Here is a 17,490-nt window from a genome sequence, read left to right on the forward strand (position 1 = left end):
CAGGGGTCTTACTTTGTGAGTAACCCCCTTTCTCTCTGATATAGCTTCAGTTGCTTCTTCTGCACTGGTTCCTTCATGAAAACATGTAAATATATTAAATCTCTCTCATCTTTAAAAACAGGCTCCCTTTAATTCCTTTTCCCTTTTCCCATGTGGCTAAGACCCAATCTTTCCTCCCTTTCATAGCCAAAGGTCTCATTTCCTCCTCTCCCACCCTGCGATCTGATTTCCCCCAGCAGCGCCTTACCAAACTGCTTTCTCTAACAATCCTTATGGCCTCATGGGGCTGAAGTCCAATGGAAGCTTTTCAGGTTTAGATCAACCCAGTGGACTGACTCATGCCTTGAAACTCTTCCCTCGGTTTCAGTGACACCACCTTTTCTCCACTACCCTCCTCCAGCTCTCCTGTCCGCGCCTGCCTTTTCTCCTGACTACCCCTAAGAGGTGGGTGTTGCTCAGAGTGGTCATTGGCCTTCTTCCCTTTTTACTCTCTGCACTCTCCCTGGGCAAACTTATCCACCCCGAAGGTTTATTTACCATATATTTCCCCATAGTTTCTAAACCTGTATTCCTACTACCACCACCCTGGTCCAGGGCACCACCCTCCCTCATCCAGGTGACATTAGTGCCCCTGCCAATCTCCTCTATAGTGTCCTTCTAAGCCACAAATCTGGTCATTTCACTGCCTGTCTTAAACCCCTTCAATGATCCTGGAACTGAAAAAGGACATCAGTAGAAATGCTGGTGAAACTGAAGTAAGGCCTTTCGTTTAGTTAACAGTGAAGTAATACCAATGTTAATGGCCTGGTGGTGATAGTTGTACTATGATTGGGTAAGATGTTAACACTAGGGAAAGCTGGGTAAGAAAGGCTTCTGCAAATGTAAAATGAGTTCCAAGTAAAAAGTTTGAGTTAATAATTAAAACGACAACCATCACCACCACTTCCAACGGTGCCTCACTGCTCTCAGGATAGCATCCAAACTTCTACATTAAGTTCTGGGGATCTGCCCAGGTGTCCCCCTCTGGCCTCATCCTTCCCACTCTCCTGTTGGACCACGGAGTTCTGGCGCTTCTCCCTCATGTGTTTTTTCATGGGCTCTTCCTTCTGCCTGGGAAGCTCCTCCCCCACTGCTCAGCTGGAGCGCCCCCTCGTCTATCCTGAGGGATGGAGGCTTGCTGTGGTTTCCTGAGGTGCCTTACCTGCGCCCCCATGCAGGCGTTAGGAACCCCTTCTGTGTGTTCCCACAGCACCCATGTTCCTCCATGTGACTGCCTCTGTCACTCCCTGCTGGACCACAAACCCTTTGGGGGCACTAAGGTTACCTCATCAACAGAGGCCCTCGGTAAATATGTATTAAGTGTAGGGAAGGAAGGACTGGAGGAAAAGAAAGAGGGAAGGGTAGAGGGACAAGATCATAGGTGAGCCTACTCCAGCCGTGACATCTGCCACCTGAAGCCCAGACAGGCCCAGGCCCTGAAAATCAGTCACGGTCCTTCCTCAGATTCCAACGTGCCGGCGGCTTCGGCCCCTTCCCCACCTCCACTCCTTCTTAGTACCTTCATTTCCTCAGGACCTGCTGTGCCGGGAGACTGGCTGGGACCTGAGCTCTCAAGTGACCTGGCCAGCCTGTCCTGAACCAAGACATCTGGGGGCAGAAGTTGTGGCGCTGGGGCTCCGTACTCCCCGCCAATGATGCCCTGGAGAAGGGCCTGGAGATGCCTGGGGACTCTGGGAGGGGGGGCTGCCCTCCCTAAGCCCAGTCCCACCTGGTAAATATTTCATCCTCAAGCTGCTCAGCTAATCCCTATTAATTTCAATACCGATGCCTTGCCTGGCTCAGCTCCCAATGCATTATTTATCCCCTTTGTTTGTTTGTCGCTAACAGGTGGGCCCCAGCGGAGGCGCTGACTGGGGACAAGCCCACTCCATCACAGTGTGGCTGTGAATTAATCATGAGGACTAATGGGAACCACCTCAGCTCCAGGCACTTCCCTAGCCCCCTCCCCCTGCCCTGGCACCCAGGGGTGGGCCGGGCCATCTCAGCTCAATTTAACTCAATTCAGAACAACACATTTTACTCACCATCTACCCACAAGAGTCAGACACTATGTTATGCTTTGGGGATACGAGCTGAACAAAACAGACATAAATTCCTGCCCTCAGGGAACTTACAATCTAGTGGGGGAGAGAGGCACTAAACAACCTCTTAATGAGGACTGTGACGGGATGCTCCAAAGGGGGAGTGCACAGAGGAGGGGCGCTGACCAAGGCTATGAGTCAGGGAAGCTTCCTTGAAAAGCAAACTGAGCTGTGCTCTGCAGGAGGAGTGGGACTTGATTAGGCCAAGGGTGGGAATGGGGGCTCCCAAGGAAAATAAAGCCACATGGTAAGGCCCTGAGGTGAGCGAAGGCATGGCAGGTTCCAGAGAATGAGGGAGGGCATTGTGCTGCCGCGCACGGGGCACGAGGAGAGAGGCTTGAGAAGGGAGCGCTCTTCTCCCTGAATGACCAGCATCTGCCCCGGCGGATTAGCACAGAGTCCTCCTGAACACCCGGACACAAGCACACGCTCACACCACCTCTGCCGACTTGAGCAGCATCTGATGGCCTGACCTTGCGCCTGCGACACCGGAGAGGCGGTCAAGATTATGAACCTTCAACTGCACAGATCAGGAAACTCAGGCGAGCGTCTGGCCTGGAGGCTTCTGAGGGGGCCAGTGCGGGCCTTAGCACCCTGAAGCTTAGGTGTGCCCGTGGCAGGCCAGGGCTGGGGACACTGATCGGCCTCGGCCACAATGCTCACATCACCCCCCAGGAAGGAACCTGCCTCACCTCTGAAAACCCAGCACTGGACGGGGCACCCACGAGACGCCAGCAAACACCTGCTGAGTGAATGACCGCACAAGAGCGAATCTCTCTCTGGGGAGATCCTTCCCCAGAGATCTAAATAGACGGAACGAGCTAACCTGTACGCAGGATGTTACAGTACTTTCATAGTAAGCCTCACAGTAAGCCTGAGAGGTAGGAGCCATCATCAGCCCCATTTTAAAGAGGAAGAAACAGAGGCCCTGGACGGTGAATGACTTACCCAGGACCATACAACCTGAAGTGATGGGCCGTAACCAGGATGAGGTCAGCCTGGCTCCAGGCTCCTGGCTCCCGCATATCCATAGATCTAACCCCTCTGTGGGGGCATTTCCCCAGGGATCTCCCTTGGTGACTCCAGGGACCCTAGTTCTTGAGGACAATCCTAAAAGGCACCTTGTTTATGAACCAAGTGTAGCTCTGCCAGGGCAGAGCCCTCATTGTGCGCATGATCAGGGGTGCGTAATTCTATTCAAAGTGGCCACTTTGAAAATCCATGTGTCTCCAGGCTCTCCGTCCATCATGGTGTCAAGTCCTGGAGCAGAGGCATCCGTCAGCGCCTCCCAACGCCATGGGCTGTGTGCCCGCACGCCTGATCCCGCCCATGCGCCTGTCCTTGGCTCGGGGCTGCTCTGGCAGCACTAACCCCGCCCTGTGAGAAGGCTCAGGCTAGCCTGCTTGCTTGGCCCAGCCTTACCCATGCCTTCAGGCTAGCCTGGCTGCCGGGCCCCACCCCTGCCCCAAATGCCTCCTCTGCTCTACTGGGTCTCTGTTCTCTTGGAGCTCGGCAGCCAGCGTGGAGGCAGCCTCGGTAACTCGCTAACGTGCTGCCCATGCTGTTCTTAAAAATTTATGACTGTGCAACATGAAAAATCCGGCTGAGGAGCCGTCATTAGCGGCGCTGCCTCCCTCCCCCACCAGGGCCGCCCTCGTAAATTGAGATTTATGGCTGCAGCAGGCGGGGCGGGGGCGCGTGCAGACGGCGAGGATGCTGTGGCGGAGACAGGCAGAGGCCGACGAGGCCGCGATGGGGCCGGGGGCTCCCCCCTGCGGCAGCTACGGTTCATCGCAGTCTGCGGAGATAGCTACCGAGAGTAACGTCTGGCCTGGGGTGCCGGCCTAGCGCGGATGCTGATTCCGTTCAGCAGTCGGACTGCAGGGGGAGGAGCCAGTCCTATGCCAATCACTGGCTCCTTGAGGTGTAGGGCCAGATCCTGAAGTCCAGGGGCAAGCAAGCAAGGGCCTCTTAGTAGGATGACTTGCGGAGGGGGAAGGTTGGACCTAGGGAGGAAGGATCATCCTTGCTGGGGTCACAGGGCCTGGGCCCCCCAGAGCCAGCTTCTCCAACCAGAAGCATCTAGTTTGGGCTGTGACTGTGGTATCCCAACCAGAGAATTGAAGGGGAGGGAGGGAGGAAGGAGGATGCCAGGACCCTTCCCTTCCCTCTCCTTTCTCTGGTAAGAAGGGCCAGTGGAGAGGATGTTAAAGGCAGGAGGGCAAGGACTGGATCAGTCACAGAGCCTCCCCTGACAGAGGCCAGGATGGGGCTGAAGAGGGGAGGAGGTGAGCCCATGAGCCTGCTGCCCACCCCCCCCCCCGCAGGCCCTCCCGGTTACCTCCCCTCTGCCTCCCCCCCTGCTCACTTAGCCCTGTCAGCCAGGCCATTATGAAATTGGGGTTTCATTTACAGACTAATTAAACATTACAGCTTGTTCACAATTACAACGCGGGGATGAGGGAGTAACTAATTACGGAAGAAATGAGCTAACATTTATCTCTGCTCCCACCCTCCCTCTACCCACTGCCCCCCCCCCCAGTCTGGCTTCCTCCCACTCTCTGGTCAGTACCAGCTCTCAAGGCTTATTACCTAGGATGGGGGACTGGAAGGGTACCCACCCACCCTAGACACCAGGTTGGGCTGCAGTTCCCAGCTACCCCAGGGGAGGGGCTTAGCTCCCAGAGCCCTGCCACAGAGACAGTCAGGGCTTTTGTGCAAGACCCTGTGGGTGTAAGGACCCTGTGATGGTACGTGTGGCCCTCATATGGGGGGTGGGGACCTGCCCTGGTGTACGACTGTGACAGCACTGTGGAGCCATGCGGCTCTATGTATCTGTATCTTGTGGGGCAAGGTTCTGGTGTGACTGCTGCAGACAAAGATTTGTGTGACGGGGTATGAGCGTGAATGATCCATGCCCTAACCCCCAACCCCCAGGGCAGAGTAGGAAAGAACCAGGCAGCTGCAGGAGGTGATGGTCTAAGCGGGCCTGGGATGTGGCCCCGGCAGCCCCAGGACCAAATCCCCACTGGGCAACCTTATTCACTCCCTCAGAAGCAAGAGAGGCAGCAGGGTTACCCTGCCCTAGGGCTCATCTCGTCCCTGTCCTCGGGCTGGCCTTGGCTTCTGGCCAGATGCCCCCTTGGGGCCCAAGGAGCCTCCTGGGGGCCTGGGGTGCCCCCTGTGGGCAGGAGTCCTGGGGTCTGGCTGGCCTGCTGCAGAGTTTAATAATAGTAACAGTGAGAGTAAGCGTTTCCATCCCTCCTGCCTTTGGGCAGAAGAAGAAAGGAAAGAGGAGGGAGAGGAGGGAGTGGAGGGAGCGGGCTGAAGGGAGGCTTTGAGGCCTCAGAACTCACATCAAACGGCCGGATCTGGGCCTAATTGTCTGACCCCTGCCCCTGCCTTCAATCAGCTCTGCGGCTCCCTGCCCGCCCCTCGCCTAACTAGCAGCCATGTTCTCCTCATTAGGACAAGCTCCCCTTGCACACATGTCCCCGGACATGTCCCCAGCACTCCCAGCTCCCAACCCTGCCTGGTGGGAGGGTACAGCGGGGACCCAGTTTTGGCGGGGCTCCTGGGACAGCTATTCCCTCAGCCACAGCTGGCTGGCCTGAGCGGCTCAGCACCTCTCCCTGAGCTGCGGGGTCCTGGATGCCACGTGCTGTGACATATCCCTGGGCTGGCTCAGCCGCTGGGTGCATTCTGTCCTCTGTGTGTCCTTCTTGCTACAGCCCAACTGTCTCAGACACACAGCTCCTGAGGGCAAGATGCCTTTGAATCCTGTCCCCTTCTGGCTGGTTCAGCTGTTTCAGCCCGGCAGGGGGTCTGGTCTGGGTCAGGGTCTGTGTTCAGAGGCTAGGAGCTGAAGGAACTTGTCTGCCTACTGTGCAAGGGTGGTTCCCTTAAACAGATCCAGGCGTGGCGATGTGTGAGTGTCTGCGGCTGGTGGCATGGCAGTGAGGCAGGAGAGCTTGGTGGTTAAGAGCTCTGACCCTAGAGAGATGTGTGTTTAAATTCTAGCTCTCCTGCTGCCTTGGGTGCATGACAACCTTCTTGAGCCTCAGTTTCCTTATATACAGTAGAGGTGACAGCCCCAATCTCACAGGGTTTGGGAATTCAATGAGATTACAGACATAAAGTCCTCTGTACTACATCTGGCACTCAGCAAATCTTGTGGAAGGATACAGGTGTGGATGGCGGATTCAGACCAGACCAAACAAACAAATTCCTTTCTCCACAGGCCACAGGCCTCGCTTTGTCCAGCTGGGTCAATAGTGTCAAGGACAGAAGGAGCTGTGAAGAAGGGTCCAGAGCCCTGCAGAAAAAAAGAGCAGCTCCCAGGGGACCCAGCTGATACCAGGGGCAGAAGCACCAATGCTGGAACCAAAACTTGGGGGCAGGAATGTCACACAGCAGTTTCAGGTGGGAGGGGCAGGGGCCCAGCTTAAGGACTGTCAGGTGGCTTGAGGTCAGATGAGGTAGGTTAGTAGGGCTGGTCCGTGAGGTATGGATCGTCCCTTGAGTACTGTGGGCTTGGAAGGAGGGGCTGCTGTGAACACCACTGGAGTGGAGGCTGACTGGACTGCTCTAGGTATTAATTCTCAGGGTACCAGACCTGTACAGGATCGGGGGAAGGGCTGGCCTGGTCTGGGCCCCGACATTGTCTCTCACCTTAAACCAGTGGTAATGACTTGCAAATATTGATGAAAACACGAACTACAGAGACTGTGTTTTTCGGGGAGTGAAGGTGGGGAGAGGGGATAAGGAGGAAAATAAACTGAAATGAAGTCCGGTTATCTCCCATCTGTGGCTGCTCCTAATCCCCCAGCCCAAAGGAATCCAATGCAGCCCCTTATCTGCCCTGTCAATCACTCCATCACCGCCCAGTGCTTGGTGGGCACAGCACGCCCTCGCACACACTCAAGCACATGCTCACACATGCACACACACGCACACACTCACTCCGACTCTTGCTCCAACACTCCTGCCCACCCCCAGCCCATTACTCCTCTGAGCAGGAGCAGCCAGCACGCAGGTCCTGCCAGATGGATGCAATTTGCATAATATCAGCAGCGGAGGCTGCAAGATCACCAGGGGTCAGGGCGCTGACATCCCCGCACAGTCTATCTGCAAGTGCTAATTTGGCCAGCATTGATCTGTCTTTCTGATTTCTTTGTCATTTACGTCTGCGATGGTTTGACAGGAGATACAGAGAGAGACAAGGGGAGGCCAAGCCAGGCCTGGGGCTAGGAAGGTAGGGGAACAAAGATTGTACTTCCCAGTGCATCTCACACACACATACACCAGAACCTCCTCCATCTACCTGTCACTACACTCATCCATCCGTCCATCCATTTTTCCATCTGTGGTTGCTCCTGAAGACTAGAGCCTGGTATCTGGCAAGGACCAGTTCCTCAGATGTCCTTGGACTCCAAGGGTGCCAGCTCAGGGGGGAAGGCGTGAGCAGCCCTGAGCACTAATGCAGGCAGGCCAGTGGAGGCCCTGTCAATGCCTGGAGACTTATCCCTCCTTGTGGCTGGCCATCCCCTGGCTCCTCACTTTCTCTGGGACACACTAGAAAGAACTGGACGGGGCGGAGGTGGGAGGTGGTGTAGGGGAGTGGTAGTGCTGGGGAAACAAGCACACTCCAGCTGTCTCTGACGCCTCCTCATAAGGCAGCTGTGCTGACTCCTCCCCTCCCCGCCCTGAAGATGGCCAAAGCAGGGGGGAGGGGGCGAGGCACCCCTCTGCCTCTCTGGGACAGGGCTATCATGTCTGCAGAAGCCTCATATCAACTCTTCACCACCCTCAGGTCACCCAAAGCCCAGACTGGGCTCTGACTGATTCCGAAGGCCCCTAGCTCAGCCAGGAAGCCCAAGATCAGATCGGGTCTACATCCTACCTGCTGGACCCTTGGCCAGAGTCCCCACATTCTCCCCTGCCTTGGGAGGGGGGTTCACCACAGGGATGGGGACGCTGCCTGGGCAGGAGATGTCATGGGGGAGGGGAGGGGAGGAGAAGATGGGAATTCTGGGAAGGAAGAGCCCACTGCAGAGAGGTGGGCATGGTCACTCTGTCAAGGGAGGCAGAGGGGCTTAAGCCTTCCAAGGGTGCCCCCCAGTGGCTCTGTCTTCGCCCCACCTCTTTCCCTCGCCACGGCAGCAGGAGCAGGTGATCAGAAGGAACTCCCTGCTGGGCAAGAGGGGGGCTGGCGTTTGGTGTGTGCTAATCCCGGGCCGAGGTCTTCAGAGGGACCGGGGAACTTCAAGGAGGGAAAGGCAGAGCTGTACTGCAGACGAGCTCATTAGCCAGCACCCCACCCCCCCACGAGGAGGAGGGCGGGCAGCCCAGGGAGCGCGGCAGCGGAGGCGGCAGAGAAAAGGCTGTCACTGTCCTTTCTTCCTTTTGGTACAAGCATCTCCCTGAACCAACGATTCTCCTGCAGTGACACCTCTCACGGGCGCTAATGAGATCCATGTCACAGAGCTAATGTGCTCTGACTGGACTCTGATAGACACCCCACTCCTTCAGGGGAGCCCACAGGCCAGCACTGCCCCCCAGGGCCAAGCCCCACCTGCCACCTGCCGGCCCGCTCTCTTGCCAAACTGTGCTGGGCAGCAAGCTCCTGAGAGAGCCCACCCGGTGTCGGGCCATCCCGTCTCACCTGGAGCCTTTGGGGCCCCCAGTCCCTGAGCAGAGAGGGTAAGCAACCAGGGCAGGACCACCTAGCTGGGCACCAGGGAAGGTTCCGACTGTTCTCCCCACCTGTGACACCAGCAGTCTGTGGGGCCTCTGTGTCCCAACAACAGGGGAAATCTGACATTTCCTGTGCAGACTTCCAAAAAGAAGGAAGGGAAGGAGGCCCAGGCCCCGCCCTTAGAGAGGTCAAGTACGTAGGGCCTGATCATTACGTATAACTGGGGTCCAGGGATGTATTCTGTGCGCTCACAGTGGGAGGGCCAGGCAAGATCCCCAGAGGAGGGGGCCCCTGGAATATGGGCAGGATTTTCCTGGGCCACGAGGTGGAGAGCAAACAGAAATCACAGTGCAGAACTAACTGTCGGGGTCAGGAGGAGGCCGGAAGCCAAGTGTTAGGGCCCTGGCTCCAAGGGCGACTGTAGCAGGGTGAAGGGTGGAGATGCCCCCGCCCCTTTCTTCCTCAGGTGCTGCTACCAAAGATTGTCAAGACCTGTGTGTTTTACACAACACTGAGGGAAATGCAGAACGTGAGCTTGTTTTCTTCCTCCCCATCTCTGCTGGCAGCACAAAGCCCAAGACCAAAAAGGTGCTCCTAGTTCAGCACGGTGGTGAGAACACAGGCTTTGTGATCAGGTGGACCTGGGTTTGAATCCTGGCTCCTGTGTGACCTCAAGCAAGTCACTTAACTAAGCCTGAGCCTCCCAATCTGTAAAATGGGAACGATAATGCCTGCCTTCATGAGAGTGTGAAAATTAAATTAGCGCCCCCAGGTAATGTGAGTGCCGTGCTGACCACTTGCTGAAATGAAAGAAGGCCCACTCAGCAGTCCCCTCTGGAGGCCGCCCTGCCTCAGAAGCCGCCCGAGCCAAGAGCGCTGACGGAGCCCGCTGACCCAGCCAGTCAGCAGTCCTACAAACATGCAGTCCCCTCACCTACAACCTGCTCCATGCCACCCTGCTCACCAGGCTCCCAAGGGCAAATCCGCCCCCCCAGGAGGAGGCGTCCCTCCCTGACCACAAGCCCACTCGGACAGCCCCCGAGCCCCCTCTCTGCCCGGAGCTCCATCCCTGAACCCTACCTCTTCCTCAGTCCCCAGGGTCAAGCCCTCACCCCATCCTGGCGACCATACCTGTGAGCTGGGTGGGGGCAGGGCCCTGTGGCTGTCATCTCCCAACGCACGTTCAGCACCTGCCACAGCTCCTGACACACAGTAGATGCAAAGCAGACGTCCACCACCTCCCTCCCCATGGCCACTGCCGGCCCTGAACTAACCACCACCTCTCCCGCATGCCTTATTACACACCCGCCCCCACGCCCGTGGCCTCCCCTTCTGCGATTTCTCCTCACTAGTCCTCCCTATACAAACTCTCAGATGGCGCTGACTGGAACCCAACTCTGACCAGGTCGCTCCTCTACCCAAACACCCTGCGGCTCCCCCTCAAACAGCTCAGCCGGGCGCACCGATCCCAGCGGGCCCCCCCTTCCACAGCCTAGGCCCCTGCCCTGCCCAGCAGCCCAAGCCTCCAGCACGCCTGCCCCCTTACTCTGTCAGCGCCTCCTCCACCCCAATGCTCAGCAGGAGTCCCCGCCAGGTAGGCCCCACAGGCTTCCCCTGCCACACATACCTTAGAAGGAGACTCAGAAGATCCCTCCAGGGCCCAGGGTCCTCGGTGATCTATATACCCCGCCACTGCCCCCCACGGCATTGTGGGAGAAGCCAGCAGCTCCTGGAGAGGGCCAGGCTGTGGGGTCTGCAGAGCCCTTCCCCAGCGTCACCGGTGCCGCCTCACCTCCCAGCAAGATACATACCACTCCCCACTTCGGGCTGGCAGCTCCTCACACAGTTAATTAGCACCATGTCACTGAGGACCAGCCTGAGTGGCCAGTGACAGGAGCTGACCCCTGACCCCAGGGCTGGGAAACAGTCCACATCAAACTCTTACAGCGCGACCCTTTTAGCACGCACAGTAACTCGGGGCACCGCCAGCTGAAGCTCATTAAAGCTGTCTCTTTGGCGCGAGGGCCATTAACCTCACCGCTCAAAACCCGCACCTCCCCTCCCCGCCTCTCCCAGCCCAATTAATGCCCTGCATCCCCCCCCCTCCTTCCAAGCACCCTCACCCACACCTCAGAGCCAGCCAGGAGCTGGCAGGGCAGCCCTCTTCATTCACAGATACAAGGACCAAGTGCCAGGAGCCCCCAGTGCCCTGGGGAGACCCTGGCATGGGCAGAGCGACAGAGGAGGCAGCTCCTTGAGCAGCCACTGTGTGCTCAGACCGCACAGGCCCTTCACACAGGGGACCTCGCTGAGCTTTCCCAACAGCCCGGAGAGGCAGGTAGCATTGGCCCTTGTCTAAGGTCACGGGGCCTGAACTGCTTCTGGCTCCAAAGCCCTGACTTCATTGTCACTCATAGCCTTGGGCTGTCCCCTGGGGCCCACCCAGATGGAAAAACCTTCTTCTCTGAAGAAAGAGGGAATACTTCAGGGGTCCCACCCCAGAGTCAACATGGGTGAACCAACAAGAATGACATCACTGAGTCCCAGGAGGCAGCAGAAAGTGGGAACAAGGAACCCCTTCCTCTCACAAACACCCCCAGGACAGATACACAGAAGCAGGGCACCCAACTCAAGGCTGCGTGGGGTGCATTAACGCAGTCCTGCCAGCCCCTCCCACCAGGCAGACTCAGTTTCTGGCAGCTCCTCCTTCCCTGGGCCAATGCAAGTCTTCTTAGTGGCCTTGGTTCTCTGGTCCCTCCCTTTCCCGTCACGCTTGCACTGATTCATTCACTCACTCACTCACTAACTGTCCATTCATCTACCATAGCATTTGTTGAGCACCTACTTAGAACTAGTATGTACAGCACCAACTGCCTCACTGATTCTGGATCAGAGCTCTGATCCTGTCCTTATCTCACTCACGAACTTCCTGTCTCCTCAAAACCTCACAAAAAGCCACACCCTCTAACCTGGCATTCAAGGCTGGCTTGTTCCCTGTTTATTTTCTAGCCGTTTCCTAACCCAAATGTCCCACTCCAGTCACGGCAAACTACTTGCAGACGTCCAAAATTATCCTCTCAGCATGTCAGGCTTCCTCCTGCCCTTGGGCTTTTGTACACACAGTTTCCCCAAAGTGGAAAACCCTTCCTCCATCTGCCTGCCTAGCAAACTCCTATTCATCCTTCAGGGATCCCCTGACTCAAGTCTCATCTTCTCTAGGAAACTTTCTGCTGACCTCCAAGGCCTATCAGCTTGCTAGGTTTGGGGTCTCCTCTAGGCTGTACAAAATAACTCCTGTGGGAGGGAACAGCAGTGGTTGTGGGGTACTCCCAATTCCCCAGGCCCGTTGACCACTTTCTCTTTCCCCCTGGACCCCAGGAGAGCCTGGGGGCCAATAAGAATGATATGGGGCATCCCTGAAGTCAGTGAAATGTAAATGAAGAAGTAGAAGCCACTTGGCAACTGAGGACAGGGGAAACCTCCCCTGGGGCAGCCCAGGAGTTTCTATCACCACCCTGAGTACCCTGGGTGGCAACTGCCCAGTTCAGTCTCTGTCTCCTCCCAGGATGTGAGCTCCCTGAGGACAGGAACATCCACTCAGCATGCCCAGCTCCACTAGGCACCTGTGATGTCCGCGGACAGGATTAGGGGCCAGTCTGTAGCAGGTGACTGGACGCTTTCGGTGTTACCTTGCCAGTCCCCTCCCCCTCACACCTCCCCCCAAAGGTACACAGGTTATGATAATGTCGTAGCACCACCCAGGGACACCCCTGCTCCTCCCCACTTGGAACAAAGCCTATGCCTGTCAAGTACTCTGCTTGAAAGCATTTGTATGCACATGTGTGCAGATGCACACACAAAATAAGATACACAGAAATGAACAAACACACTTTCTGATGGATACACATACAGGCTGATGGTTGCTTCCATACACGGACAGGTGCCCCCAGGAAAATGTATATAGATACACTGTTACACATACACACATACACGCATCCCTCAAAAAAGATACACATACATGGACACATATAAACCCCTAGACAAACACAGAGACATGCAGCTGAAGGTGCCATTCACACACACATACACTCACAGACACATATCCACAATGATATATAAGAAGCTAGCAGAGCCTCCAATGCCTAGAACCAGCCCCCTCCCATGCAGGAATCGCCCTGAGGGTGCACCCCCATCTGGTACCCCAAGTGGCCCCTCCCAACCCAGGCACCGCTCAATGGAGGCTGCTGCTCCTACGGGGGAGTTCAATACCCTGTGGACAGAGCCATCGGTCAGAAGGACCCTGACTAATTAAAAGCTGGTGAGGTTTAAATAATTCATCTCCTTAACTCCCATTGATCGCCCAGTTTAGTGGCCACAGACTTGAAACAATATTAAACAGCCTTCTCTAGCTCCACGGGGGTTGGGTAAGCTGACATGTGCCCACTCCTCTGAGGACATCACCCATCAGAGATGCAGCCAAGGGCAGGATCCCTTGGCCTGAATCCAAGGCCACCTGTGACCCACCCAAAGCCCAGACCCCAGCCTCCTCTTGAATATTGTTTTGAGAGATCCTTTCCAATGGTCAGATTCCACTACTCCCCTCACTCCACCCCCATTCCCTGCTCCCCCCAGCTAGGGAGAGCACCTGGCTGGAGCACTGAATGAGCCATGGAACCCCTCTGTGTGCCAGGGGACTGGGGCATGTGGGCAGGGGATGGACCGAGTTGCCAGAGGGATATGTGGAGGGACTGACCAATGCCGCTGTGGGGCCGGCCTATGTGTTGCAGGCTGAGGCCCTTGTTCATGTCTAGAAGTCCATTCTTGGGCCAGCAGCCCATGGCGAAGCTGTAAGCCTGGAAGACAGGAGGCAAGAGTGGTTACCAGAGGCCCTGACCCCTGACCCAATCCCATCACTCACCAACACCCCCAGCCCCCCATGTCTTCCCAGCAAGGGCTTACTCTCATCATGCCACTTCATGAGAGTCCCCTTGCTGGGTCCCCTTTCCACCAGGGCCCCCTCCAGAAAACCCCTTCCTTCTCCACAGCTCCCTTTCTCCTGGGCGTCTCCCCATCAGAGGCCCCCGGCTCCCACGGGGTGCCCCTCACCAGGCTCCTTTCTACAGCTCCCATTTACTAAGATTCTCCTGATCAGGACCCCTCCTCTCATAGGGCATCCGCTTCACCCCACGCCCCCCCTTTCCAGAGTCCCCGGCCCTCTGCTGGGCCCCCTCCCCACAGCATTACTGGTCACAAAGACTGCTGTCGGAAGGGACTTGGAGACCAATATATCCAGACTTCACTCCACAGACAGGAAAACTGAAGCCAGAGACCAGGGCGCCAACTACCTGCCTGTGGTCAAGTTGCTTTTGACCTGGAGGCAGGCCAGACTGCGGAGCTGAGTGCCACATGGGGGCTCAGCTGAGGAGGGGTAAGCTCACCTGGCTGACTCAGGCAGCTGTGAGGGGAGCATGTGAAGTGTAAGTGTGTGTGTGTTTGTGTGTGTGTGTGTGTGTGTGTGTGGTGGGGAGCAGATCTCGCTGAAGGTCAAGTGCTCACTTATGCATATTCAAAGCGGCCACCCATCGATCTGTACTTAATTGTTTTCCTGGGGTTGGGGAAGGAAGTGCTGGGGGTATCGATCTGCTCAGGCCCCCAGCACTCCATTGTCCCCCTCTGTCCCCTGGCCGCCACCCACCTCCATGGTGGGGGGGTGGAGCACACGTCAGGCCAGGGACAGCACCTTCTCTTACATCCCTTACAGGCTCGATGACCAGATGTCACAGATGAGGAAACTGAGGCCAAGAAGAGACTTATAAGGGTTAGAATGCTATTAAGTGGCCCAACAGGGATTTAATTCCTGTTCAGCCTGCTAGCAAGTCCCAGGCTTCTACCAGTGGGCTTGCGAGGCTAGTTGACTCTTCAAACATTGCCCATCTCCTCACCTTAGAAGTCCCCAAACACCAGGCTGTCCTCCCAGGGGCAGGAAGGTGACAGCGTGTGGGACAGTGGTCAGTGGGAATGAAGCTTGGGTGAGTTTCCAGAAGCTGGATGGTGAGTCTACTGGTGGAACTAAGGTGACTGCTAGCCATGGTCAGGTAGGCACTGCAGAGCCCCCACCCACCACTGGGCCCAGGAGGTCCCCATCCCACTATAGACTGCCTCCCAGTGGAAGAGTGCCCAGCACGGGGTCAAAAACGGAGGACAGGGGCTTCCCTGGTGGCGCAGTGGTTGAGAGTCTGCCTGCTAATGCAGGGGACACGGGTTCGAGCCCTGGTCTGGGAAGATCCCACATGCCACGGAGCAGCTGGGCCCGTGAGCCACAATTGCTGAGCCTGCGCGTCTGGAGCCTGTGCCCCGCGACGGGAGGGGCCGCGATAGAGAAAGGCCCGCGCACCGCGATGAAGAGCGGTCCCCGCACCGCGATGAAGAGTGGCCCCCGCTTGCCGCAACTGGAGAAAGCCCTCGCACGAACCGAAGACCCAACACAGCCAAAAATAAATAAATAAATAAATAAAATCAAGTAAAAAAAAAACGGAGGACAGGAGGCTGGACACACAGGCTGTGCCAGGACCAAGGGGCTGGGCAGAGGTCTAGTACCCTTCCTTCCCAGCTGCAGGAACCAAAGCCTCAGCCCCTTGGGCACTGGGAGGCTAGGAGCCAGTGTACTTCAACCTCAGCCCCCTCCAAAGCCACTTTCCTTGACCACAGAGGTACCAGCCACAGCCCAACTTCCCAGCGAACCCTCCCACCCTTCCCCAGGCCACAGCTGTACCCACAAATCGGGGGCTGAGCGTGAGGCTCAAGGACAGGGGAGAGGACGCTGGCTTGGAGCCAGGGCAGAGCTGGGACACAGGCAGCAAGGAGAACAGCCAGTGGGCGGTGCACAGCTGGAGGAGCTGCTGAGCGTGGTCAGGGCCGCGGCTGGAGCGCAGTGGGCCAGAGAGCAGTGGCGGGCTGGCTTTCAAGTACTTTAAAATCACTTACAAAGGGCGGATTAAACGATCAGAAATTCCATTTAATAGGACAAATAAAGAAATAACAATCTACTCTATCAGCCTGGAGAAGGCGAGCTGGATGGGTTTTTTTTCCCCTCTAAAAAGGAAAAAGGGAAGGAAGGGGGAAAAAAAGAAGGATAATGTGTGTTTACTCAAGCAAAGAAAAAAATATTTAAGTGATGTCGGGGAGAAGATTGCAGTAACTAGTGAAGAATAACATCGTCTACTTTGCTGTCAAATCACACCCGAATTTCAGTAATAGATTCTCGGCTGACACTCAATTCAATTCGAAGGTGATCCTGCTTTATCCCAGCCCATCAAATATTAAACACTTGCATTAGCAGGTGCTGCCGCTTCCCGGCTTAAAGCGGCGGGCGGGCGGCAGGGCTGCGGAGGCCCCTCTGCTCCGCTTGCGGCTCGGGGACAGGGCAGCTCAGCGTTATCTGCACGTCATCCTGAGTCTTATCGCAGCTAAGCGGGAAGACCACTTCAGACAACATTAGGCGCTTGCCCCGATGCGTCACCATGATTAGATTATTATTATAATTATGACTCCCCAAGATCTTCTGCAGACGGGGATGTGCGGAAGCGGGGTGGAGGGCAGCAGAGACCAGGAGGGCCAGACTGGGCCTGGCTGGTCCAGGGCAAGTGGGGACCCACGGGGGGAAAACAGGGGTACGAGGCAAGGCGGCAGCCCGGTCCCGCCTGACGAATGCCTTTCAGGAAGGGCAGTCTAGCTTGTCAGAGCCAAGGTGAGATGAATTGGCGTCTCCACCACGGCCGCGGGTGTCATGCCGCACAGTTTCGTATTCCCAGATAAGGCGTGATAACCAATTGCTGCCGTGACATGGCCTCATCCAGCACTTCCTCAGGGGGGCATGGGCGGGGGGAGGGGAAGGCACGTGCACATGGGTCTGCCAAGCTCCTAATAAGAGGGATTTAATTTTTACAAATGCTGCTTCCAGCGGGGCCTTCACATACCAGCCAAAGTCCAAAATGATATTAAAAACGGTTAATTAAAACTGCTCTCCTTCAGCCTGGGCTCTCCCCCTGCTGCCCCTGCTGAGAGCCCTGGCATATCTCCTCCAGGTACTGCCATGCACCTCTGCAGAGCTGAACCTTCAGACGTGACCACCTGCCTCGTGGAACCCCCCCTCGGCACAGTACCAGGGCACAGCCCCACAAGCTCCCCTCAACTCCTGCTATCCCGGGTACCCCTCAGGCACAGCCAGCAGAGAGCCACCCAGAGAACACAGGGTCCTGTCACAATTTGTGCTCCTATCAATGTGTGGTCTGGATCTTGCACCTGCTGCCCCTGTGAGCCTGCACCCACATGCCCACCACCCACAGCACTCCATTCTAAAGTCCCTCCCCTACTCCCCCCAACCCCAGATATATACACCATCGAGCACGAGTACACACACCCACCAAACTCTCCCTCAGGTGACTCAGCCCATCCTTCCATTCCCTACTCCCTTCAGGCATCCTCCCTAAGAGATTACATCCAACTGTGAATCTTAGCAGAGCCTTCCCAGGAGTCCAGCTCAGGGCAAGGTGATGTGGGCTATATCTCAGAGATTCTGGCTGAGAAGTCAAGGCTGGGACCAGAGAACCATCAGAGCAGGAGGATTGGGGAGGCTGTCCCCTGTGGGTTGCC

At 56.5% G+C, this 17,490-nt stretch overlaps 1 protein-coding gene across 9 annotated transcripts in view; it reads right to left on the reverse strand.

Moving 5' to 3' along the window:
- The window catches only part of ERI3 (ERI1 exoribonuclease family member 3), a 128,905-nt gene that overhangs the window by 11,647 nt on the left and 99,768 nt on the right, over window positions 1-17,490 (reverse strand). For 8 of the 9 annotated variants that reach the window (XR_009008841.1, XM_057549981.1, XM_057550012.1 and 5 more), the window contains one exon: window positions 13,592-13,691. The exons of the other annotated variant lie outside the window; for it this stretch is intronic. Coding sequence is in view for 7 of the 8 variants with exons in the window: in XM_057549981.1 (XP_057405964.1) it covers window positions 13,592-13,691 (100 nt within the window). In the remaining variant the exon portion in view is untranslated. The remainder of the gene's footprint in view (window positions 1-13,591; window positions 13,692-17,490) is intronic. 9 annotated transcript variants of the gene reach the window in all.

The sequence above is a fragment of the Balaenoptera acutorostrata genome, chromosome 1 (assembly GCF_949987535.1).
Source record: "Balaenoptera acutorostrata chromosome 1, mBalAcu1.1, whole genome shotgun sequence".
Taxonomy (NCBI): domain Eukaryota; kingdom Metazoa; phylum Chordata; class Mammalia; order Artiodactyla; family Balaenopteridae; genus Balaenoptera; species Balaenoptera acutorostrata.